General features: G+C 59.4%; 1 protein-coding gene across 2 annotated transcripts; it reads left to right on the top strand.

Annotated features, from left to right (window-relative positions):
• Nucleotides 1-386: 386 nt before the first annotated feature.
• On the top strand, nt 387-10391 carry AGXT (alanine--glyoxylate aminotransferase). 2 transcript variants are annotated; one of them, XM_058299744.2, is made up of 13 exons: nt 387-519; nt 2183-2253; nt 2340-2713; nt 2803-2995; nt 4106-4170; nt 4572-4672; nt 5476-5546; nt 6422-6506; nt 7035-7130; nt 7625-7694; nt 8365-8460; nt 9564-9692; nt 10082-10391. In XM_058299744.2, exons 3-13 carry the CDS (start codon nt 2483-2485, stop codon nt 10187-10189), a joined length of 1245 nt encoding a protein of 414 aa, XP_058155727.1. In that variant the 5' UTR covers nt 387-519; nt 2183-2253; nt 2340-2482; the 3' UTR covers nt 10190-10391. The 2 variants fall into 2 exon arrangements, with proteins under 2 accessions (XP_058155727.1, XP_058155728.1); XM_058299745.2 differs by lacking the exon at nt 2183-2253 and having other exon boundaries at nt 398-519.
• Nucleotides 10392-18223: the final 7832 nt, after the last annotated feature.

Raw genomic sequence — 18223 nt, 5'->3', positions numbered from 1 at the left:
CCCGGACGTCCACGGCTCGGCTGGGCACGTGGCCCCCCGCCAGCTCCACGGCTCCAGCCCGCAAGCTGAGACGGGCTCACAGGGGCCGCAGGAGGCAGAGGTGCTGGGGGGCGAGCCAGAGCGGGGCGGCCCCATGCCGCTGGCCCAGGTCACCCCAGAACCCCAGCAAGGCGGGCGGGCCCCCCCAGAGCGCCCACTTGTGCGTGGTGACGGGCGGCAGGTGCCTCCACCGTGGCTGCCGCTGCCCGGCCCACCTGCCGGGTGGCCCTTGGCTCCAGGACTCCAGGGGGCAGAGGTCAGTTAAGTGTCCTGCAATTTGCTGTCGTCAGCAGCTCCCAATCGGTGTCCGGTCTGGAGCAACACCTCTCGCTGTGACATCAGCACAGGACAGGGCAGCAACACCTGCCCGCTCAGGCTCAAAGCCACCCCTGCCCACACACCTCTGCCTGCCCGGGCCTGGTGGCCACGTGCTGGCACCCGGCACTCGGAGCTGCAGGAGCGGGTCCTGCTTGGAGCGGGGTACGTGGACTGCGAGAGCCCCGTGGCACGGGGCACCCAGAGCGGCTGCTGGGCGGCAGGGGCAGCGCCCGGGGACCCTTGGGCCACCCCTGGGGTGGGCGGCCAGGCCAGAGTCCTGAGAGAGGAGGGAGGGGCGCTGAGCACCAAGGGCCCCCCGTGTGCCAGGCAGAGGGGCCTCGAGCAAAGGCGCAGGCCCGAAGGCGGCAGGCACGTGGCCTTGGACATTTTGGCATTTGGACGCTGGCCAGGGGGAAGGCGGGAGGTACCAGGCGAGTCTGGGGTCCTGCTGTGGAAGTGGGGTCCCCACCCAGGTGGGGGGGAGGATGGGCCAAGTAGCCGTTGGGAGAAGGAGCCAGGGTCCGGGCAGGGGTGGAGCTGAGGCGGGGGTGGGGAGCGGCTCGAGCCCCCGGAGCTGGGCTGTCCGCTCCCAGCTGGCAGGAGGACTCCCAGAGCAGGCTGTCACCCAGCCGGGGGCTCAGCCATGGAGGGCAGGGGATGGGGCCACAGAGGATGGGGGTAGCGCCAGGGCGTTGCTGCAGGGGCTGCAGGGACGGCCCTGCCCCTCAGCCTGCCATGGGGAGGGGGCCAGCCCCAGAGCCCCTGGCGGCACCTGCAGGGCTGGGGCACCCTGTACCCCGACTCTGCTCTCCCTCACACAGTGCACCCCTGGGCACCCCCTTGGGCCTCCCCACCCGCTCCAGGTCCTGCAAACGCCCACTGCCCCTCGGCCTGCCATGGCGGAGGGGGGAGGGAGGGGAAAGGAAGGGGGCGGGGAGGCTCCAGGGGCCTCCTCTGTGCCCACTGAGGGGGCCCTGATGGGCCCGCCCCTAGGTCGTGGAGTTGCACCTTGCCTGCCTCCCCCAGACCTCAGAGTCGGCCGCGTCCCTGCCCTGGTCCCTGGGTGCCCAGCTCTGTCCTGAGGGGCACCCGGGGGGGGGCATGCTCACTGGTGAGCAGGGTGGGGGACAGGAGGGAGACAGCGGCCTGCGCTGAATCCTGGCCGCCCCCTTTCCAGCCGGCGGGAGGGCCCCCAAGAGCGGGGCCCCAACCACCCGGCGTGGCGGGCTCGCAGGGTCCCTGTCCCCCTGGGGATGGTCAGGAGCCGTCCAGGGCAGCGCTGCCCTCTTGGCCCTGGGGACTCCTGCCGAGCTGTCCCCTGCGAAACCCTGGCCCTCCGCGCACGTGGGTGAAGGCCCAGCCCCCTGAAAGGGCGTCGGCGCCACCGACACGCCCCGACGAGCCTCGGAGAACAGGAGCGGGGCTGCCCGGGCCGCCCGCCCCCTCGGGGCGCAGCGAGGAGCCTGCGCGAGCCCCTCAGTGCGGGCTGCGCAGCCGGCGCGGCTCTCCTGGCTTCCCAGACCCCGCCGCGGGGTCCGGCTCCCTCTCGGGAAGGAGTCTGGGTGGCGCGTCCTCTCCATCCCGGCGTCACGGGGAGTAGGAAAGTCCCCAAGCGTGTCGGCGGTTGCTCACCCAGGCAGAGGAAAAGCTCATTACCAGGAAGACAAGGCGGAGGCCTCGGGGCGTGTGCACGCGCGTGTGCGCATGTGCCTCTCCGTGGAGCCTTGCCGTCGGCTAAGCCAGGGCAGTCCCCATGCCCCGCCTTGTTTGCGTGGACGGTTTCAGCTGAGCTTGACCGCCGTTTGCACCTGCTTTCACTCCACAGCGGCGCCCAGTCGTTGCCAACGAAACACCGTGTCCTGCCAGCCGAAAAGCTGTGCTCTCGGGCCCTTTAAGGTGCTCTCTGCTGTCCGCTGAGCTAAGCGGGACGGGGCGTCCAGGGCAGGGGACAGGGGAGGGGACAGCTCTGTTCTCATCGACAGGCTCTGGAGGCGCCTCCTCCCGCAGGGTTCAACGCCCTGCTGCCGGGCCGGGCTCAAGGGGTCAGTGACGACACCTCCCGCCAAGGGCAGCGGGGGCAGCGGGACGCCCGTGGACGTCCGTCCGGCGCTGGGCCTGCTGGGAAATGCTCCGGGCACTGGGCGCGGGCGGCGCGGCTCTGGGGCCCCGAGCGGCGGGCTGGGTGCGGACCATGGCCTCCCACCGGCTGCCGGTGCCGCCCCCCGAGGCGCTGCGCAGGCCCCTCTCGGTCCCCGACCATCTGCTGCTGGGGCCGGGCCCCTCCAACCTGGCCCCGCGCGTGCAGGCGGCCGGCGGGCTGCAGATGATCAGCCACACGCACAGGGAGATGTACAAGGTGGGCCAGCGCCGCGCGGACCCCCGCCCACACCCCCCGCCCCGGGAGCCGCAGGGGCGTGGGCCTGACCGTCCACCCCGCGTCCCCAGATCATGGATGAGATCAAGCAAGGCATCCAGTACGTGTTCCAAACAACAAACCCGCTCACGCTGGCCGTCAGCGGCTCGGGACACTGCGCCATGGAGGCCGCCCTCGTCAACGCCCTGGAGCCGGGCGACGCCTTCCTGGTCGGGACGAACGGCATGTGGGGACTGCGGGCGGCCGAGATCGGGGAGCGCATGGGTAAGGGCAGGAGGGCAGCCCCTAGCGCCAGCCGTTCCCGGGACCCCCGGGGGCCCCGCCTCTGCCCCCCCCCCACCCCGGGAGGGCACACGGCCTTTGTGCCTCAACCTCCCCACAGCCTGCTGCCGCTCCAGGAGGGGGTCGGGGTGCTGGCTGGACGGGCAGCTCGGGAGGTGCTGGGAATGCCGTGGGCCCAGCTGCCCTGGTGTCCCGGGCTTGGGGACGGAAGCTTCCGGGCCGCGGCAGAGGGCCCCATGGGGCAGCCTCAAGAGCCCTGGAGCTCTCGGGTGCCCTTGTCAGACCCCCACCCCAAATCTCAGCGGTAGCCCTTTTTCGGGAACCCCTGCATCGTTTCGCCTTCAGAGTAAAATATTTAGAGAGAAAACCCGAGGGGCAGGCGCGTCCACTGGGTTTAATGATTGGCGGCAGCCTTGGTTCAGGTGTCATCCGCGCTCCGGGGGGCCCTGCCTGGCCGGCCCCCACGCGGGCACTCACGGTGTTCTGGTTAATGGACAACCCCGGCGGCCCGACCCCCTCCCCGGCCACGTCAGTCCACAGGGAGGCCGGGCAGAGGGCAGGGGCCCGGCGGGCGCACGAGGGCTCCAGAGGGCCTGCCTCCGCTGGTGGGCGACCTGGGGGAGCCCCCTGCTCCCACCACCCCCCCGGCAGCCCCTCCCTGAGGCTGGGGGCTCTGGGGCTCCTCTCCTAACACTCGGGAGGGGCTGGGACAAGGCTGCCCTCCCAGAGCCCCAGCCCCAAACGGGCTCATTCGCTCTTTCACTTGGTCATTTGGTCACTTGTCAAACATCCGTGGCCGCGGCGGGGTGAGGGGCTGCAGTGAATCCGAGGCAGGCCCGACCCCTCAGGAGCCCAGGGCGGGGGCAGTGCTCAGGGCTCAGGGGAGGTGGGCCGGGGGCCACAGTTCAGCTGAGCCCGACACCCTTGTCCAGGCCTCGGCCCCAAGGCCAGGGGCAGGGGCTCCTCTCCCACGACAAGCAGGCCCCCCCTTTCCTCTTCCCGCCGGCCTGGTGGTGGAGGGGGGTCTGCGCCCCAGGACACGGGGCCCCCTGCTCGGGAGCAGCCCCTCACCACCCACCCCGCCTGCCCCAGGAGCCCACGTGCACCGGATGGTCAAGGACCCTGGAGGCCACTACACGCTGCAGGAAGTGGAGGAGGTAGGGCGGGGGGCGGGGAGCAGGGGGCGGGGAGCAGGGGGCCGGGGGCAGGGGGCCAGGGCAGGGCAGGCTGACACGGGGCGGGGAAGCCTGCCTTGGCCACTTGTGAGCTGGCGGGAGGCCCATAGGGAAACCGAGTCAGGACCCTGTGCTGTGGGCAGGAGATTGGGGGGCTGCAGGGCTCGTCCCTGACACTCGGGGTGTCCGACCCCCGGGGAGCGAGGTGGACCCCACCCGGCCCGGAAGACGCGTTCTCGGCCGGCCTCTCGCCACCAGAGGCGGATACGCCGACTCCCCGTCGGGCCGCCGGGCAGGGGCTGGGGCGGCGCCCTGGGTCTCCAGGCACAGCCCCCGCCGCACCCACAGACCCGGGTGGGGCTCAGGCTGCCCCTCCTGCCCAGGCCCTGGCCCAGCACAAGCCGGCGCTACTCTTCCTGACCCACGGCGAGTCGTCCAGCGGGGTCCTGCAGCCCCTCGACGGCTTCGGGGAGCTCTGCCACCGGTGAGCGTGCGCCGCGGGGCCGGGGTGTAGCCGCGCTCCAAGCCGCTGGCCCCGCCTGCCCCACCCCTTCCTGACCTGCTCGGTGGGGCCCCTCGGGGCTCCCCCTTGCCCGGGGCGGAGTTGGATGGCCCCTGGCATCTGCAGAGACCCCGGGGCCTTCCCCCCTGCCGCCCAGTTCCCGAGGCTTGGGGGTTGCTGAGCCCCGGCCCGCACCTGCCCCCCTTTAGCCCCCACCCTGCATGGGATGCACAGGGTGGACTTGGGGGCCTGAGAGCTTTGCTGAAGGACAGGGACTGGCCCCCAGGGGGTGCCCAGCAGGGCCACCGTTCCCTGCGGGGGTCGGCCACCGGGGGCCAGCAAGTGGACGAGCCCGAGCCACGATGCCAACCCATCCAAAGTGCCCCCACCCCTACCCAGGGGCCCTTGTCTGCCCCTGCTCCCGGGAGACAGGAAGGGGGGGCGGGGCATCTTTGGGGCCGCTGTTCAGCCACCTCTGGACTCTGTCCCCTTCGGGCCCTGGGCTGAGCAGGTCTGGGCCACCCAGGCCGCTGCACTGACGTCCACTCAGCCCCGCAGCCAGCTCTGGCTCTGCACGCACAGGCTGGGGAGAGAAAGAGCTGAGGGTCCTAGGGAACCCTGACGGAGCTCAGGAGCAGGCAGCACCTGGGAGGTGGAACTTTGCCCTGCTTCGTCACCTGCCTTTCAGAGGCTCTCCTGGCCCCTCTAGAAACCGAGCCAAGGTCAGGCAGTCGGGCCCTCGAGGGCTCCCCCACCTCACTCTGCTGCCCCCAACCCCTACCCAGGTACAAGTGTCTGCTCCTGGTGGATTCCGTGGCGTCTCTGGGAGGGGTCCCCCTCTACATGGACCAGCAAGGTGAGGTGCCCCTGTGCCCACTCACCTGGTCGGCGCTGCTGTGACGGTGCCCAGCAGGCCCCTCGGCCACACCTGGAGCAGGGCCACGCCGGGCCGCTCTACCAACCCACAGCGCCCCGGGCAGTCAGGCCGGGGGTCCGCACAGGGCGCCTGGGGCCCAGAGGCCAGCTGGGGGGAGCAGCCAGCCCCAGGCCGGCACTGGGGAGGAGCGCGGGCCCCACAGGGGCGGGGTGGGTGGGCAGGGGCCAGAGGCCCCTCGGCAGGCCGCTGTTCCCGGCTGGGCCACTGACGGCTCCCCACCAGCGGGTGCCCAGCAGTGAGTGCCGCCTTCAGGACGGCCTTGCAGAGACCTGCAGCCAGGCTGGCGAGCTCCCGTGCCCCCACCCCTCTAGGAAAGCCCGCCCACCTCGCCCACCCCCCGGGCCTCTCATTTCTGCAGAGCCCTTCCTGACGAGGGGCCCCGAGGCAGTGAGGGGACAGAGTCCTAGGCTCTCTCCAGGGAAGGGCCTGGGGAGGGGACGCAGGGGGACGTGGTGCTGGGGGGGCGCTGGAGCGGCTCCTGGGGTGCACACGCTGCCCCTGCCCCAGCTGGGCCACGCCGCTTGGTGGAGGGAGAAGCCGGGCCGAGGGAGAAGCTGGGCCGAGGGAGAAGCTGGGCCGAGGGAGAAGCCGGGCCGAGGGAGAAGCCGGGCCGAGGGAGAAGCTGGGCCGAGGGAGAAGCCGGGCTAAGAAGCTCAGGGCCTGACGTAGCAGAAGTGAGATTCGAGCCCAGGACTCGCTCCCCTTCCCGCCCCCACCCCGGCTTCCAGCCGCCAGGGGCCCTGGGCTGCCCTGTGGCCCAGCTGCCCGCTGAGCGTGGCCCCCTCTGCCCGCAGGCATCGACATCCTGTACTCGGGAGCCCAGAAGGTCCTCAACAGCCCTCCGGGCGCCTCGCCCATCTCCTTCAGCGACAAGGCCAAGTGGGTGCCCCAGAAGGGCTGGGAGGGCAGGCCGAGCGGGGAGCGGAGCGTTCCAGGGCCAGGCCCCTGCCTGCCCAGAGCCCCCCGAGTGGGCTGCCCTGTAGGGTGCAGACCCAGCCGGCCAGCGGCCCGGGTGCAGTGGGGGGCGTGGGCTGGGGGAGAGGGTGGGCGGGGCCTCCAGAGGCGGCTCCACGGGGGTCCGGGGCAGGCAGGGCACGGGCAACCCGACGGGGACTGGGGCTCAGTGCCCCCCACCCCGCGCAGCCTCCAGCTGGCGAGCCGGGGGCTGCTCCCCGGGGGGGCGAGGGGCCGCCGTCCTCCTTCTGCGCCCACCTACTGCCCCCGGCACCCAGAGGCAGGGCCAGGCCTGGGGAGGGGGCTGCAGATGGCCAGGGGTGCAATCAGGAATTCTGGGTGGGCAGGGGGAGACTGGGGCTCTTGGGCTGTTGGGGGTCACCCGGGAGGCCTGGGCTGGGCGCTGAGGAGTGAAGCAGGAGTGTGGACACGCCGCCCGGCTCTTCCCCGCAGGAGCAAGATCTACTCTCGCAGGACAAAGCCCCTGTCCTTCTACCTGGACCTCCAGTGGCTGGCCAACATCTGGGGCTGTGACGACAAGCCCCGGATGTGAGTGCGGGCGGGGGCGGGCGGCGAGGGGCGCAGGGTGGGGGCACCGGGCTCCGAGCCCACCCCAAGCCTGGCACTTACCTGGGCCAGGCGCCAAATGCCCCAGCCCGTTCCTCACCTGGCAGCAGGCCCCCGCCCTTTCCACGGGCGCTGCCCGTCCCAAGGTCCCAGCTCACCCCCGGGCACTCTGTGCCGGCCCTGCCACACCTGCCGCCCTGGGCCTCGGTTTACCCACTTCACACAAGACGAGGGCGAGCCCGTCGGGCACCATGTTACGAGACCCTCTCCCTGCGAGCGGCCCCTTCTGCCGCCCCCGGGACAGATCGTGCCTTGGCGCAGCAGGAAGTGGCTCCGACCAGGGGGACCGGGGGAGGGCAGCCCGGCTCTGAGCCGCTGCCCTCACAGCTCTGGGTGTCCATAATCCCAAATGCTGACCAGCCCTGGGGAGGGGCCCCCCCCCAAGGAATGCTGGAGCAGCCCCTGCCACCTTCCAGGTACCACCACACCACGCCCGTGATTGGTCTGTACTGCCTGCGGGAGAGCCTGGCCCTGATCGTGGAGCAGGTGAGGCCCTGGGGCAGCCCGCTCCAGCCGCCCACCTGCGCGCTGGGGGGGGGCCGCCCGCGAAGACGAGGTCGCCCTCCCCGCCCCGCTAAGCCAGGCTGGCAAGTGGGTGAGGGCAGGGCTCCCAAAGTGGGCAGTGCCCCCGGAGCCCGGCCCTCAGGCCGCTCTGGCCACCCCCCACCCTCTGCAGACTTCCCCCCCGGCCAGCGCTGGGTTCTGCATCTGCAGGGCCTTGCCTGCGGCAGGCAGCCTGCCGGGCCCGGGGGTGCCAGTGGGAGCGGCTGGATGCGGGTGTCCAGGAGCCCGGGGCAGTGGGGGTGGGAGCCGACGGCAGCAGCACTGGCCGGCAGGACGCAGCCGGGCCTCTGGCACCCGAGGGACCCCACGCGGCAGAGCGGCCGGCCTCCCGAGGGGGTTCACGGGGGCGTGTGCAGCTGGACCCCAGAGGTGGCAGCTTTAGGCCCAGAGGGGGCCGCGGGACGTGCCTGGTCAGGGCCAGGGCTGGGAGCCAGGGGTCCTGGGGAGGCCGGCGGAGGGAGCCCCCACGGGGCAGGGAGGGGGCCGGCGTGGACCTCCTCTGCAGCCCCGGGGGCAGCGTGCCGGGCACAGCCGGGGACCCCCATGCCTGAGGAGCCTTGAGGGGTCCCCACCACCCGGTGCCTCTCCCCAGGGCCTGGAGAGCAGCTGGCGGCGGCACCGGGAGGTCACGGCCTACCTGCACGGGCGCCTGCAGGGGCTGGGCCTGCAGCTCTTCGTCAAGGACCCGGTGAGGGGCCCCGGGGTGAGGCGGGGGCGGGCGAGTTCTCCGAGCCGAGGCCACGAGCTTCGCCGCCTCCCAGAGGGGCACCGAGCCTGTCCCGGAGGCGCTGGGCTGCGCGGGGCGCCTTCCCCGAGGAGCCGGGGCGGTGGGTGGCCAGCGGCGGGCGGCGGCTCTCAGCCTCCTGCTGTCCCTGCCGCTCCATTCCGAGGCCGGGAAGGGTGGGTCGGGGGCGCAGGGCGCCGTGAGCGTGCAGGGAGGCCCTGAGTGTGCCGGGACGGCGGTGAGCGTGCGGGGAGGGCGGTGAGCGTGCGGGGAGGGCGGTGAGCGTGCAGGGCGCCGTGAGCGTGCGGGGAGGCCCTGAGCATGTGGGGAGGCCGTGAGCGTGCGGGGAGGGCGGTGGGCGTGCGGGAAGGGTGGTGAGCGTGCAGTGAGCCGTGAGCGTGCGGGGAGGCCGTGAGTGTGCGGGGAGGCCCTGAGTATGCGGGGAGGCCGTGAGTGTGTGGGGAGGCTGTGAGCGTGCGGGGAGGCCCTGAGCGTGCGAGGAGGGACGTGAACATGCGGGGAGGGCCGTGAGCGTGCGGGGAGGCCCTGAGCGTGCGGGGAGGCCGTGAGTGTGTGGGGAGGCTGTGAGCGTGCAGGGAGGGCGGTGGGCGTGCGGGAAGGGTGGTGAGCGTGCAGGGAGCCGTGAGCGTGCGGGGAGGCCCTGAGCGTGCGGGGAGGCCATGAGCGTGCGGGGAGGGCGGTGAGTGTGCGAGAAGGGTGGTGAGCATGCAGGGAGCCGTGAGCGTGCAGGGAGGGCAGAGCGAGGGAAGGCCCTGAGCGTGCGGGGGCGCCGTGAGCGTGCAGGGGTACTGTGAGCGTGCGGGGAGGCCCTGAGCGTGCGGGGGTGCCGTGAGCGTGCAGGGGCGCTTTGAGCGTGCGGGGAGGCCCTGAGCGTGCGGGGGCGCATGAGCATGCGGGGAGGCCCTGAGCGTGTGGGGGCGCCGTGAGCGTGCGGGGGCGCCGTGAGCGTGCAGGGGCGCTGTGAGCGTGCGGGGAGGCCCTGAGCGTGCGGGGGCGCGTGAGCGTGTGGGGAGGCCCGCGCACCCTGCCACCATCTGCCCCGGCAGGCGCTGCGGCTGCCCACTGTCACCACCGTGTCGGTGCCCCCCGGCTACGAGTGGCAGGACCTGGTCACCTACGTCATGGAGCACTTCAGGATCGAGATCACGGGCGGCATGGGGCCCTCGGTGGGGAAGGTGAGAGGCGCCGGCTCCTCAGCCCCGCGGGCTGGGGAGGGGGCTGTCCCATCCCTCAGGAGGGGGTCTCCACTCCTCACGCCCCACAGTGCCCCGTCTTGTGCAGGGCCACAGGCATGGGGGGGCACCCTGGAGACCCTGTGTGGAAAGCAAGGGGGGTCCAGGCGAGAGGCTCCCCCTGCTCCAGGCCTGTCCTCCCCAGCCTGCAGGGCCGTGGGGTGCGCTCAGGCCAGTCCTCTCTGGGTGGTGCCCCGGTCCAGTTCTCCCCACCAACCAGGCGACGCTTGGGGACACCAGGAGGGCGGGTGGGGTCCCCATGCTGGGAGGGCCAGGTGGGCCCTGTGCGGAAGGGGCCCCCGAGCCGCCACCTGCGCCAACCGCCGCACCAGGTGCTGCGCATCGGGCTGCTGGGCATCAACGCCACGCGGGAGAACGTCGACCGGGTGACCCAGGCCCTGACGGAGGCCCTGCAGCACTGCCCCCGCAACAAGCTGTGACCTGCGCCCCACGCCGCGCCCAGCTGGGGGGCTTCGAGGGGTGGGACCCGGCGCAAGCAGACGGCCAGCTAAGGAGCCCTGGGGCGCCCCTCCCAGAAAAGGCTCCTGGGCTGGGTCCCACAGCGTCTTCCTGGTGAGCTCCGGACCCCTCCCCACTCACTGCCCTTCCCGGGGGCGTTCAATAAAGAGCCAGCTGCCTGTGGACGGGTCCTCTGCTCCCGGCGTGGGGGGTGGGCTGCGAGGGTCTCGTGGAAAGGCACCTCTCTGCGCCCCATGCTGCCCACTGGGTGCCAGGAGCTGCAGCAGCGTGGACCTGTGGGGGCTGGGAGGGACACAGTGCGCCCTGGAGACCTGGGGCCCCCCTGGGGCTGGAGGAGGGGCCCGCAGGTAAGTCAGCACACCCTGGCCCAGGGGTCACACCTGCGAAAAGCCGCTGCCTGCAGATGAGCCCCACGGCCTCAGGGCTGGGGCACACCCACCTCGTGTGGACCGGGCACCCGGGCGCACACCCTGGAGCCCAAGCCCGCACACCCGCAGCGGGCAGCGCAGGCATTAGGGTCTGGGAGGGCCCCTCCCTGGCCCTTGACCGCTGCCCCTGGCTGGGTTTCTTTACTGGGTCCAGGACGGGCCTCGGGCAGCCACAGCCCTGCCCTCATTCCCAGGAGGAGGCCAGACTGGGGCCCCTCGAGAAGGTGGCCGCCGCGGCCCCGTTGTGGCCGTTGCCTTCGTGCAGTCCCTCGCCCCACCCCCGCCCAGGTAGAGGAGGGGTCAGCCTGGCTTGTCCCTCTCACTCCCTGGGTCCTGCTGAGCGCCGTCCATGTGCCGGCACAAGCCCCCGGGGCCAGCCGTGAGCAGCAAGGGGCCTCGGCTGCAGGGTGCTCCCAGCCAGCGGGAGAGATGGGGCTGATGGGACAGTCCAGGCGCAGCCGCGTCACAGCGGCCTTCAGTGCGGAATGGGGGGGTCGGGGCATCTGGTGGCCTTCCGGAGAAGCCTGGAGCGTCTGGGGACACAGGACACGCGGCACCACTTGGTCACGTCCGAGACCTCGGTCTCTGTCCTGAGAGCTCCTGCCTAACCCGCAGGGCAGGGCCTCGTGTCCCTCCTGACTCCGGTTCCTCTGAGGTCGGGCCTGGGCTTGGGCTCCACGCCAACAGGACGCGCGTGTTCCATCTGCTTCTTTCACTGAGCGTCCCAAGGCCAGGCGAGCTGCAGGTGCTGAGTCACGGCCCATCTTTGTGGTCAGTGGTATTCGCCGTTCCTGCTGTTGATGTGCCGACATGAACAAGGCTGTAACAGGCATTCTGGTGCACGGCTGTGGTGGACGTGTGTTTTCATTTCTCTCAGATAAATGCTAAGAAGGAGAATGGTGGGACCACAGGGGAGGCGTAGGCTTGACTTTATGACGCTTCCGGGCAGTTCTGCAAAGGGGTGGTGACATTTTATGTTCCCACCAGCAATGAAGGAGAGTTCCACTTGCTCCACTTACCAGCATTTTGTGTTATTTTATACACACACACACACACACACACATATATATATACATATATAAAATATATGTTTCTAGTGGTGGTGAAGTTGTATCTAATTTGGTTTTAATTTGCATTTCCCTGATGATGAAGGATGTTGAACATCTTTCATGTGTTTATTGGCCATTTGTATATCTTCATTTGAGACATGTCAGTTCAGGTATTTTGTCCATCATTTTAACTGGATTTTCATCTTTTTATTGTTGATTTGTGGTAGTTCTCTCATATGTTCTGGATATGCTCAGCTATATGGGCCATGAATATTTTCTTCTACTCTGAGACTTGCCTATTCATTGTCTTAATGATGTCCTTCAAAGGGAAGACATGTTTAATCTTGGTGAAATTCTGTTTATCTTTTTTTTGTTCTTTTTTGTTCTGTGCTCTTTAATTTCTGTCTAGGAAACCTTTGCCTGCCTTGAAGTCATGAAAACATGCTCCTGTTCCTACTACAACTTTTATGATGTCAGCTTTATGTTTAGGTCAATGATCCAACTCATATTAAATTTTGTGTGTGGAGTGAAAAAGTGGCCACAGTTCATTTTTATCCACACTGATATCCAGTTATTCAGCAACATTTGTTTAAAAAGGCTTTCCTTTCCCTTTTGAATTGATTGGCAATTTTGTAAAAAATCAGTTGACCTGTATGTGCAGGTCTATTTCTATTCTCTCTAGTCTGTTTCATAGTTACATTTGTCTATCTTTATGCCACTGTCAATTTAGAGCAAGTCTGGAAATCAGTTAGTCCTCCAATTTTGTTCTCCCTTTTTAAGATTGTTTTACCTATTCTGGATCATTTGAATTTTCATATAAATTTTAGAACTATCCTATTTCTTCAAAATACCTTGCTGGAATTTTCATTAAGATTGCACTAAATCTATCTATCAAGTTAAGGAGAATGGAAATCCTCAAAATGTGATGAATTTTAATTCATGAGCATTAATTTAGGTCTTCAACCACTCTCAGCAATGTTTCCAGTTTTCAGTGTAGAGGTCTGGCATGTCTTTTCTTAGATTTATTCCAAAATGTTTGATGTTTTTTGATGCTACTGTAAATGATATTTTTAAAATTTCATTCCCAATTGTTTATTCCTAATACATGTAAATACAGTTCATCTTAATATATTAACTTTGCGTCATGTGAACGCATTGCTAAATTCACCAGGCCCAGTAATTTTTTTGTAGAAAACTTTGGATTATCTATGTAGATAACCAAGTTGTGTATGAATTAAGGCAGTTTTACTTCTCCAATATTTATGCCTTTTATTTCTTTTTTCTTGTCTCATTGCACAGGCAAGGACTGTGAATACAATACTGAGTCTATATTATGTATAATGTTAGCTCCAGGCTCTCTGTAGATGCCCTGTGCCTGGTTTAGGAAGTTCTTTCTATGCTTAGATTGCTGAGAGTATTTATCATTAGTGGATGTTGGATTTTGTCAAATGCTTTCTCTGAATATAGTGAGGTGATCATAAAGTTTTCTCCTCTTTTCTGTTAATATGCATATTTCATTCTTGGTCTCTTCCCTTTTTGTACCATATCAGGTTTTGGTATCAAGGTTATGCTGGCCTCATAAAATGATTTGGGCAGTATTTTATTCTCCTCTATTTTCCAATAAAGTTTGTATAGAATATGTATTTTTTCCCTTAAGTATTTGGTAGAATTCACTGGTGAAAGCTTCTGGGACTGTAGCTTTCTTTTTTGGAGGGACTTTTCTTAAATTATGAACTCAAATTATTTAATAGGTGTGGAGTTCTTTAGATTTTCATTTTCTTTTGTGTCAGTTTTGTTCATTTGTCTTTTCCAAGAATCTACATTTCATCTTAGTTGTTTGAATTTATTTATTGCCATAAAGTTGTTCATAATAGACTTTTATTATCCTTTTGTCTGTGGGACCTATGGTGATTTTCCTTTCTTCATTCCTGACATTGGTAATTTGTACTCTTTCTCTTTTTTCCTTGATCAGTCTAACTAGTCTAACTAGAGGGTTATCAATTTTTATTGTCTTTTCAAAAAATAATTTTGTCTTTGTTTTTCTCTATTGTTTATTTTCTATTTAATCAATTTTCACTTAGTTTTTCCTTTATTTTACTTCCTTTGGTTTTAATTTACTCTTCTGTAAAGCTACTTATAGTAGAAGCTTAGATAATTGATTTTAGACCTTTCTTCTTTTTAGATATTAACATTTAAAGCTATGAATTTCTCTCTAAACACTTCCTTAGCTGCATCCACAAAGGGTTGATAGATTGTATTTTTTATTACTAATTTCAAAATATTTTATCATTTCCTTTATAATGTCTTCTTTGAACCATAGATTATTTAGATTTATGTAATTTCCATATCTTTGGTAACATTCTAAATATCTTATTGTTTTTGATTTCTAATTAAGTCTATTGTGCAGCTCATACTATGAATTTTCTTTTAAGACTTGTTGGGCTCTTGCTTTATAGCTAGCATGTGGTCCGTAATGGCGACTATTCCATGAACCTGTGAATGGCTTCTGCTGTTGTTGGGTGAAGGCTCCTACAAACATCACTTAGGTCAGGCTGGGTGTTATTGCTGGTCAACTCACCTATGTCCTTACTGATTTTTTCTGCCTACTTATTCTACCATTTACTGAGAGTGGGGGGTTAAAATCTCAAATGGCGTGTGTGATTTTTGTCTATGTCTCCCTTTTGTTCTTTCAAAGTTTCTTCATGGATTTTGAAGCTCTATTTTAGGGTTGTTATATCTTCTTGATGAATTGGTCTTTTTATCATTATAAAATATTCCCCTTTACCTCTATGATACTCTTTGTCTTAAAATCTATGCTAAAATTAATATCCCACATTATCTTTGTTATGTTTAATGTTCCCATGGTATACATTTTCCCATCTATTTACATCCAAAATGCTTTTTATTTATAATTAAAATATATATCTTCTAAAGAGTATATAATTGGGTCTTGCTTTTATTTTAACCTATCTGAAATTTTCCAACTTTTATTTGGGAGTCTTAGACTATTTACATGGGTTTAAATCTCCAATCCTAAAATTGGTTTTTATTGTTTTATTTCTCCTTGTTCTTTATTTCTCTGTTCTTTCTTGCCTCATTTTGAGTGAACTGCATATTTTATAGTTTTCTATTTTATTAGTGGCATTGATATTTTAACTCTACCTCTTTATGTTATATTCAGTGGTTGCTCTGGAGATTACAATGGACTTATTCTGCACCATCTACTTTCAAATAATGTTATACTACTTTACACACATTTTAAGACTCTTAAAACATTAGAATTCCACTTATCCACTTCCTGCACTTTGTGATATTGTTTAATATTTTATTACTATAAACACTTTGAATCCCTCAAAGATGATTTTTCCTTTAAATTACCGATAGCCATAGATATTTAAGTAAAAACAGTACATATATGTACATATAAAATAACAGTACCAAAAAAGGTATTTTACATTTACCGAGATACTATTTGTTTCTGATACTCTTCTTTCCTTCCAGAAGATCTGGGGATTCCTCTGGTATTATTCCCTTTAGCCTTAAGGACTTACTTTAGGATTTTGTGCAGTGCTGGTCTGCTTGTGGTGAATTCTCACAGCTCCTCTCTGAATGAGATCAACTTTACTTTTCCTTTATTTCTGAAGGATATTTTCACTGGATAAAGAATTCTAGGTTAGCAGTTTTTTTCCCTTCAATATTTAAAGACATTGCCCCATCATCTTCTAGCCTGCATTGTCCCTGGCAAGAAGTCAGCCATTATCTGTATCATTTCCCCACCCCACCTGTTATGTAATGTTTCCTTTCTCTTCTCGCTGCTTTTAAGATCTGCTCTTCAATTTTGGTCTTCAGGATTTGGTCTAAGATATTCCTGGATGTGGATTTCTTTGTATTCAGTATTCTTGGGATTTGCCAAGCTCCTTACCTCTGTGGATTGATGCCTTTCAACAAAAAGTTCTCAGCCATTATCTTTTCAAGTGTTTCTCTGCTCCATTATCTCTCTTCTATCCTTCAAGGACTCCAACTACAGTTATGATCAACCTTTTGCTATTTGTTTTCTTAACTCAAGTGCTCTGTTCTGTTTACTTCACACATCTTCTCTCCTTGTGTTTTATTTGTACATTTTCTATTGACCTGTCTTCTGGTTCACTGGTCTTTTCCTCTGCTCTTCTAGTCTTCTGCCAATCTCATATAATCAATTCTTGATTTATATATCATTTTTTAAATTCAAGTATTTGCATCTGATCCTTTTTTATAGTTCCATATCTCTGTGAAATGTCCCCTCTCTTCTTATATGTTTCCACCTTTTGGACTCCTTCAGCATTTTTAACATTTGTTTTAAGGTCCCTTTATGAGAATTCCATCATCTGAGACATCTGCAGGTTTGCTTATTTTGACTGTTTCTTTTCTTGATTGTTGGTCACATTTTCTTGATTTTACATGTTTGGTGATTTTTTAAATTGTACACTATATATTTTGTATTAAAGAACAGTAAAGATGGAAGTAAATAACATTTACCTGCAGAAAGGAGTACTTTGTTTCTTATGTCAAACCGTTGGAGAGTAAACTCAATAGCTAATCTGTCATTCAGCTGGGTCTGGGTTTTATTACAGCTTAAGTGTGGTCCAATTCACCTTGGGCCTTAAATGTTTTGAGTTCAGAATAAAGACTTTCCTTCAACTGTGCCTGGGCTCTGAGCACAAGTGAGATTCTTGAGATCTGCTTTTGAAAATGCTTGGGACCTCTCCCTGCTCCACAGTCCAGGTACAAGTTTTTTTGAGTAGTGCTTTCCAGTCTTGCACCTGCTTTCTGAGCCTCCTGAAGGCAGAAACCTCTGTGAAAGCCTGGAATGCTTTGGAGGGATATCCCTCAGCTGTCTTCCCTGTACCCAGGTTTGCTCCTCCTTCGGCGATGGTTAAGAGAGCCTGGAGGTGGGGTTCTCTCCATTCTCCTGTCCTAACCCTCAGCCTGAAATCCTGGCATGCTCCTGATGGATTACTCTGTAGTCCTGTCTTCCCCTCCCTTCCTCTCACTGCCTCTCAGATAACAGCTGCTTTGCACTCCACACATCTCGGGGGAGAGCTCTCTCTTAGTTCTCCTTTTCTGACCCCATCTACCTCTGGGAACTCAGTGAAGTCCCTTTGGAAAGAGTTGCCATGCTGGACTGCCCAGGACTCCTCGGAATTATAATCCGTTGTGCCTACATTTGGCCATTAAAAGTTCATTCAAAGTTCGGTTTACATTTCCTTACCCAGTGTATGGTGCCTTCCTCCTCCTCTCACGGCTCCGTCGGAGATGAGAGCAGTGGGAAGTCTTGTCTTTTATAAAGGGCTCCTTAGTCTCTGGAGTTTAGCTCATCAGAGCGTCTTTGTGTCCTCATCTCTCTGATGCATTAAAAAGATGATGATTGTATAGTTTATACAGAACGTTTGAGTTGTTAGGGAAAGCATGATAATCTCTTTTGATTTTCTGCACCTGTCTTCATTTCTGAGGGCTTCCATGACAAAGTTTCACAAACTGGGTGGCTTGGATAAATAAAAACTGTGTGGAAAAATAAATTTATTCTCATAGTTCTGGAGACCAGAAGTCCAAAATCCAGGTGTCAGCAGGGCCACTCTCGCTCTGAAGAGCGGAGGGGAGAGTACGCCCCACGTCTCTCTCCTGGCTTTGGGCAGGGACTTGCTGGCAATCCATGGCACTCGGCCTCTTCCGTCACATGGCCTGCTCCCCACTTTCTGTCCATCCGGTTCTTCCCTTCTTAGAAGGACAACAGTCATATTGGATGGGGGCCCATCTTAATGCAAGTTGGCCTCATCTGAATTAATAACTTATTCAAATACCTTATTTCCAAATAAAGCCACAGGACTGGGGGTTAGGACTTGAACATGTGTTTGGGGGACAAAATTCAGCCCAAAGCAATACCCAAAGTAGAAGCCAACTCTAATGTCCATTCTTGACCTTCCTCACTCTGGGCCAGCAATTCTGCTACCTCACTTTCCCAGTGGGGTGACCAGACCTTCCTGCCTGAATGGTCTGAGCTCCCAATCACAAGGCTCTACCAGGGGCTCAGTGTTGGTCTGTGCTGCCGAGAGGGCCAATGTCCAGCTGTGGTGGTCCACCAGTGGAGGGAGAGGAGGCCCGTGCTATTGGAGCAAGCGCACTGTTCCCGCTATAGTGGCTGCTCCAATCGTGGGTCCATTGTGCAACCACAAGCATGACTGAGGACAAAGACTGACCGGATGAGTCATTCTGTCCACCTGGCTGTCCAGCACCTTCTCTGGAGTGGACTTCTTCAGGCACTGGTGTGGAATATTTGTGTCCACTCCAGTTGGCCCCTTCTGCCCTTGCTCTTTTAAGCACCAGGTCAACAAGCCAAGCCATTCAGGATTGCCCAAGATTCTGTGTGTTCTCTCCTCAGGCCACTTCTCTCTCTACACAAAGTGTATAAATAAGTAGATTTCTTGATTCTCTGCCTGCTGGGAAGATTGCCCCTCACCACTGCTTTTCAGGAACACCAGCG

The sequence above is a fragment of the Dasypus novemcinctus genome, chromosome 7, assembly GCF_030445035.2.
Source record: "Dasypus novemcinctus isolate mDasNov1 chromosome 7, mDasNov1.1.hap2, whole genome shotgun sequence".
In the NCBI taxonomy this organism is placed as follows: Eukaryota; Metazoa; Chordata; class Mammalia; order Cingulata; family Dasypodidae; genus Dasypus; species Dasypus novemcinctus.
The sequence above is the reverse complement of the archived record's forward strand: the minus strand, read 5'-3'. Positions and strand labels throughout refer to the sequence as shown.

Coding starts and splice junctions, on each gene's coding strand:
- AGXT (XM_058299744.2), top strand. CDS start 2,483: ATGCTCCGGGCACTGGGCGCGGGCGGCGCGGCTCTGGGGCCCCGAGCG. Junction 2,714..2,802: donor CGCACAGGGAGATGTACAAG/GTGGGCCAGCGC, acceptor CCGCGTCCCCAG/ATCATGGATGAGATCAAGCA. Junction 4,171..4,571: donor CGCTGCAGGAAGTGGAGGAG/GTAGGGCGGGGG, acceptor CCTCCTGCCCAG/GCCCTGGCCCAGCACAAGCC.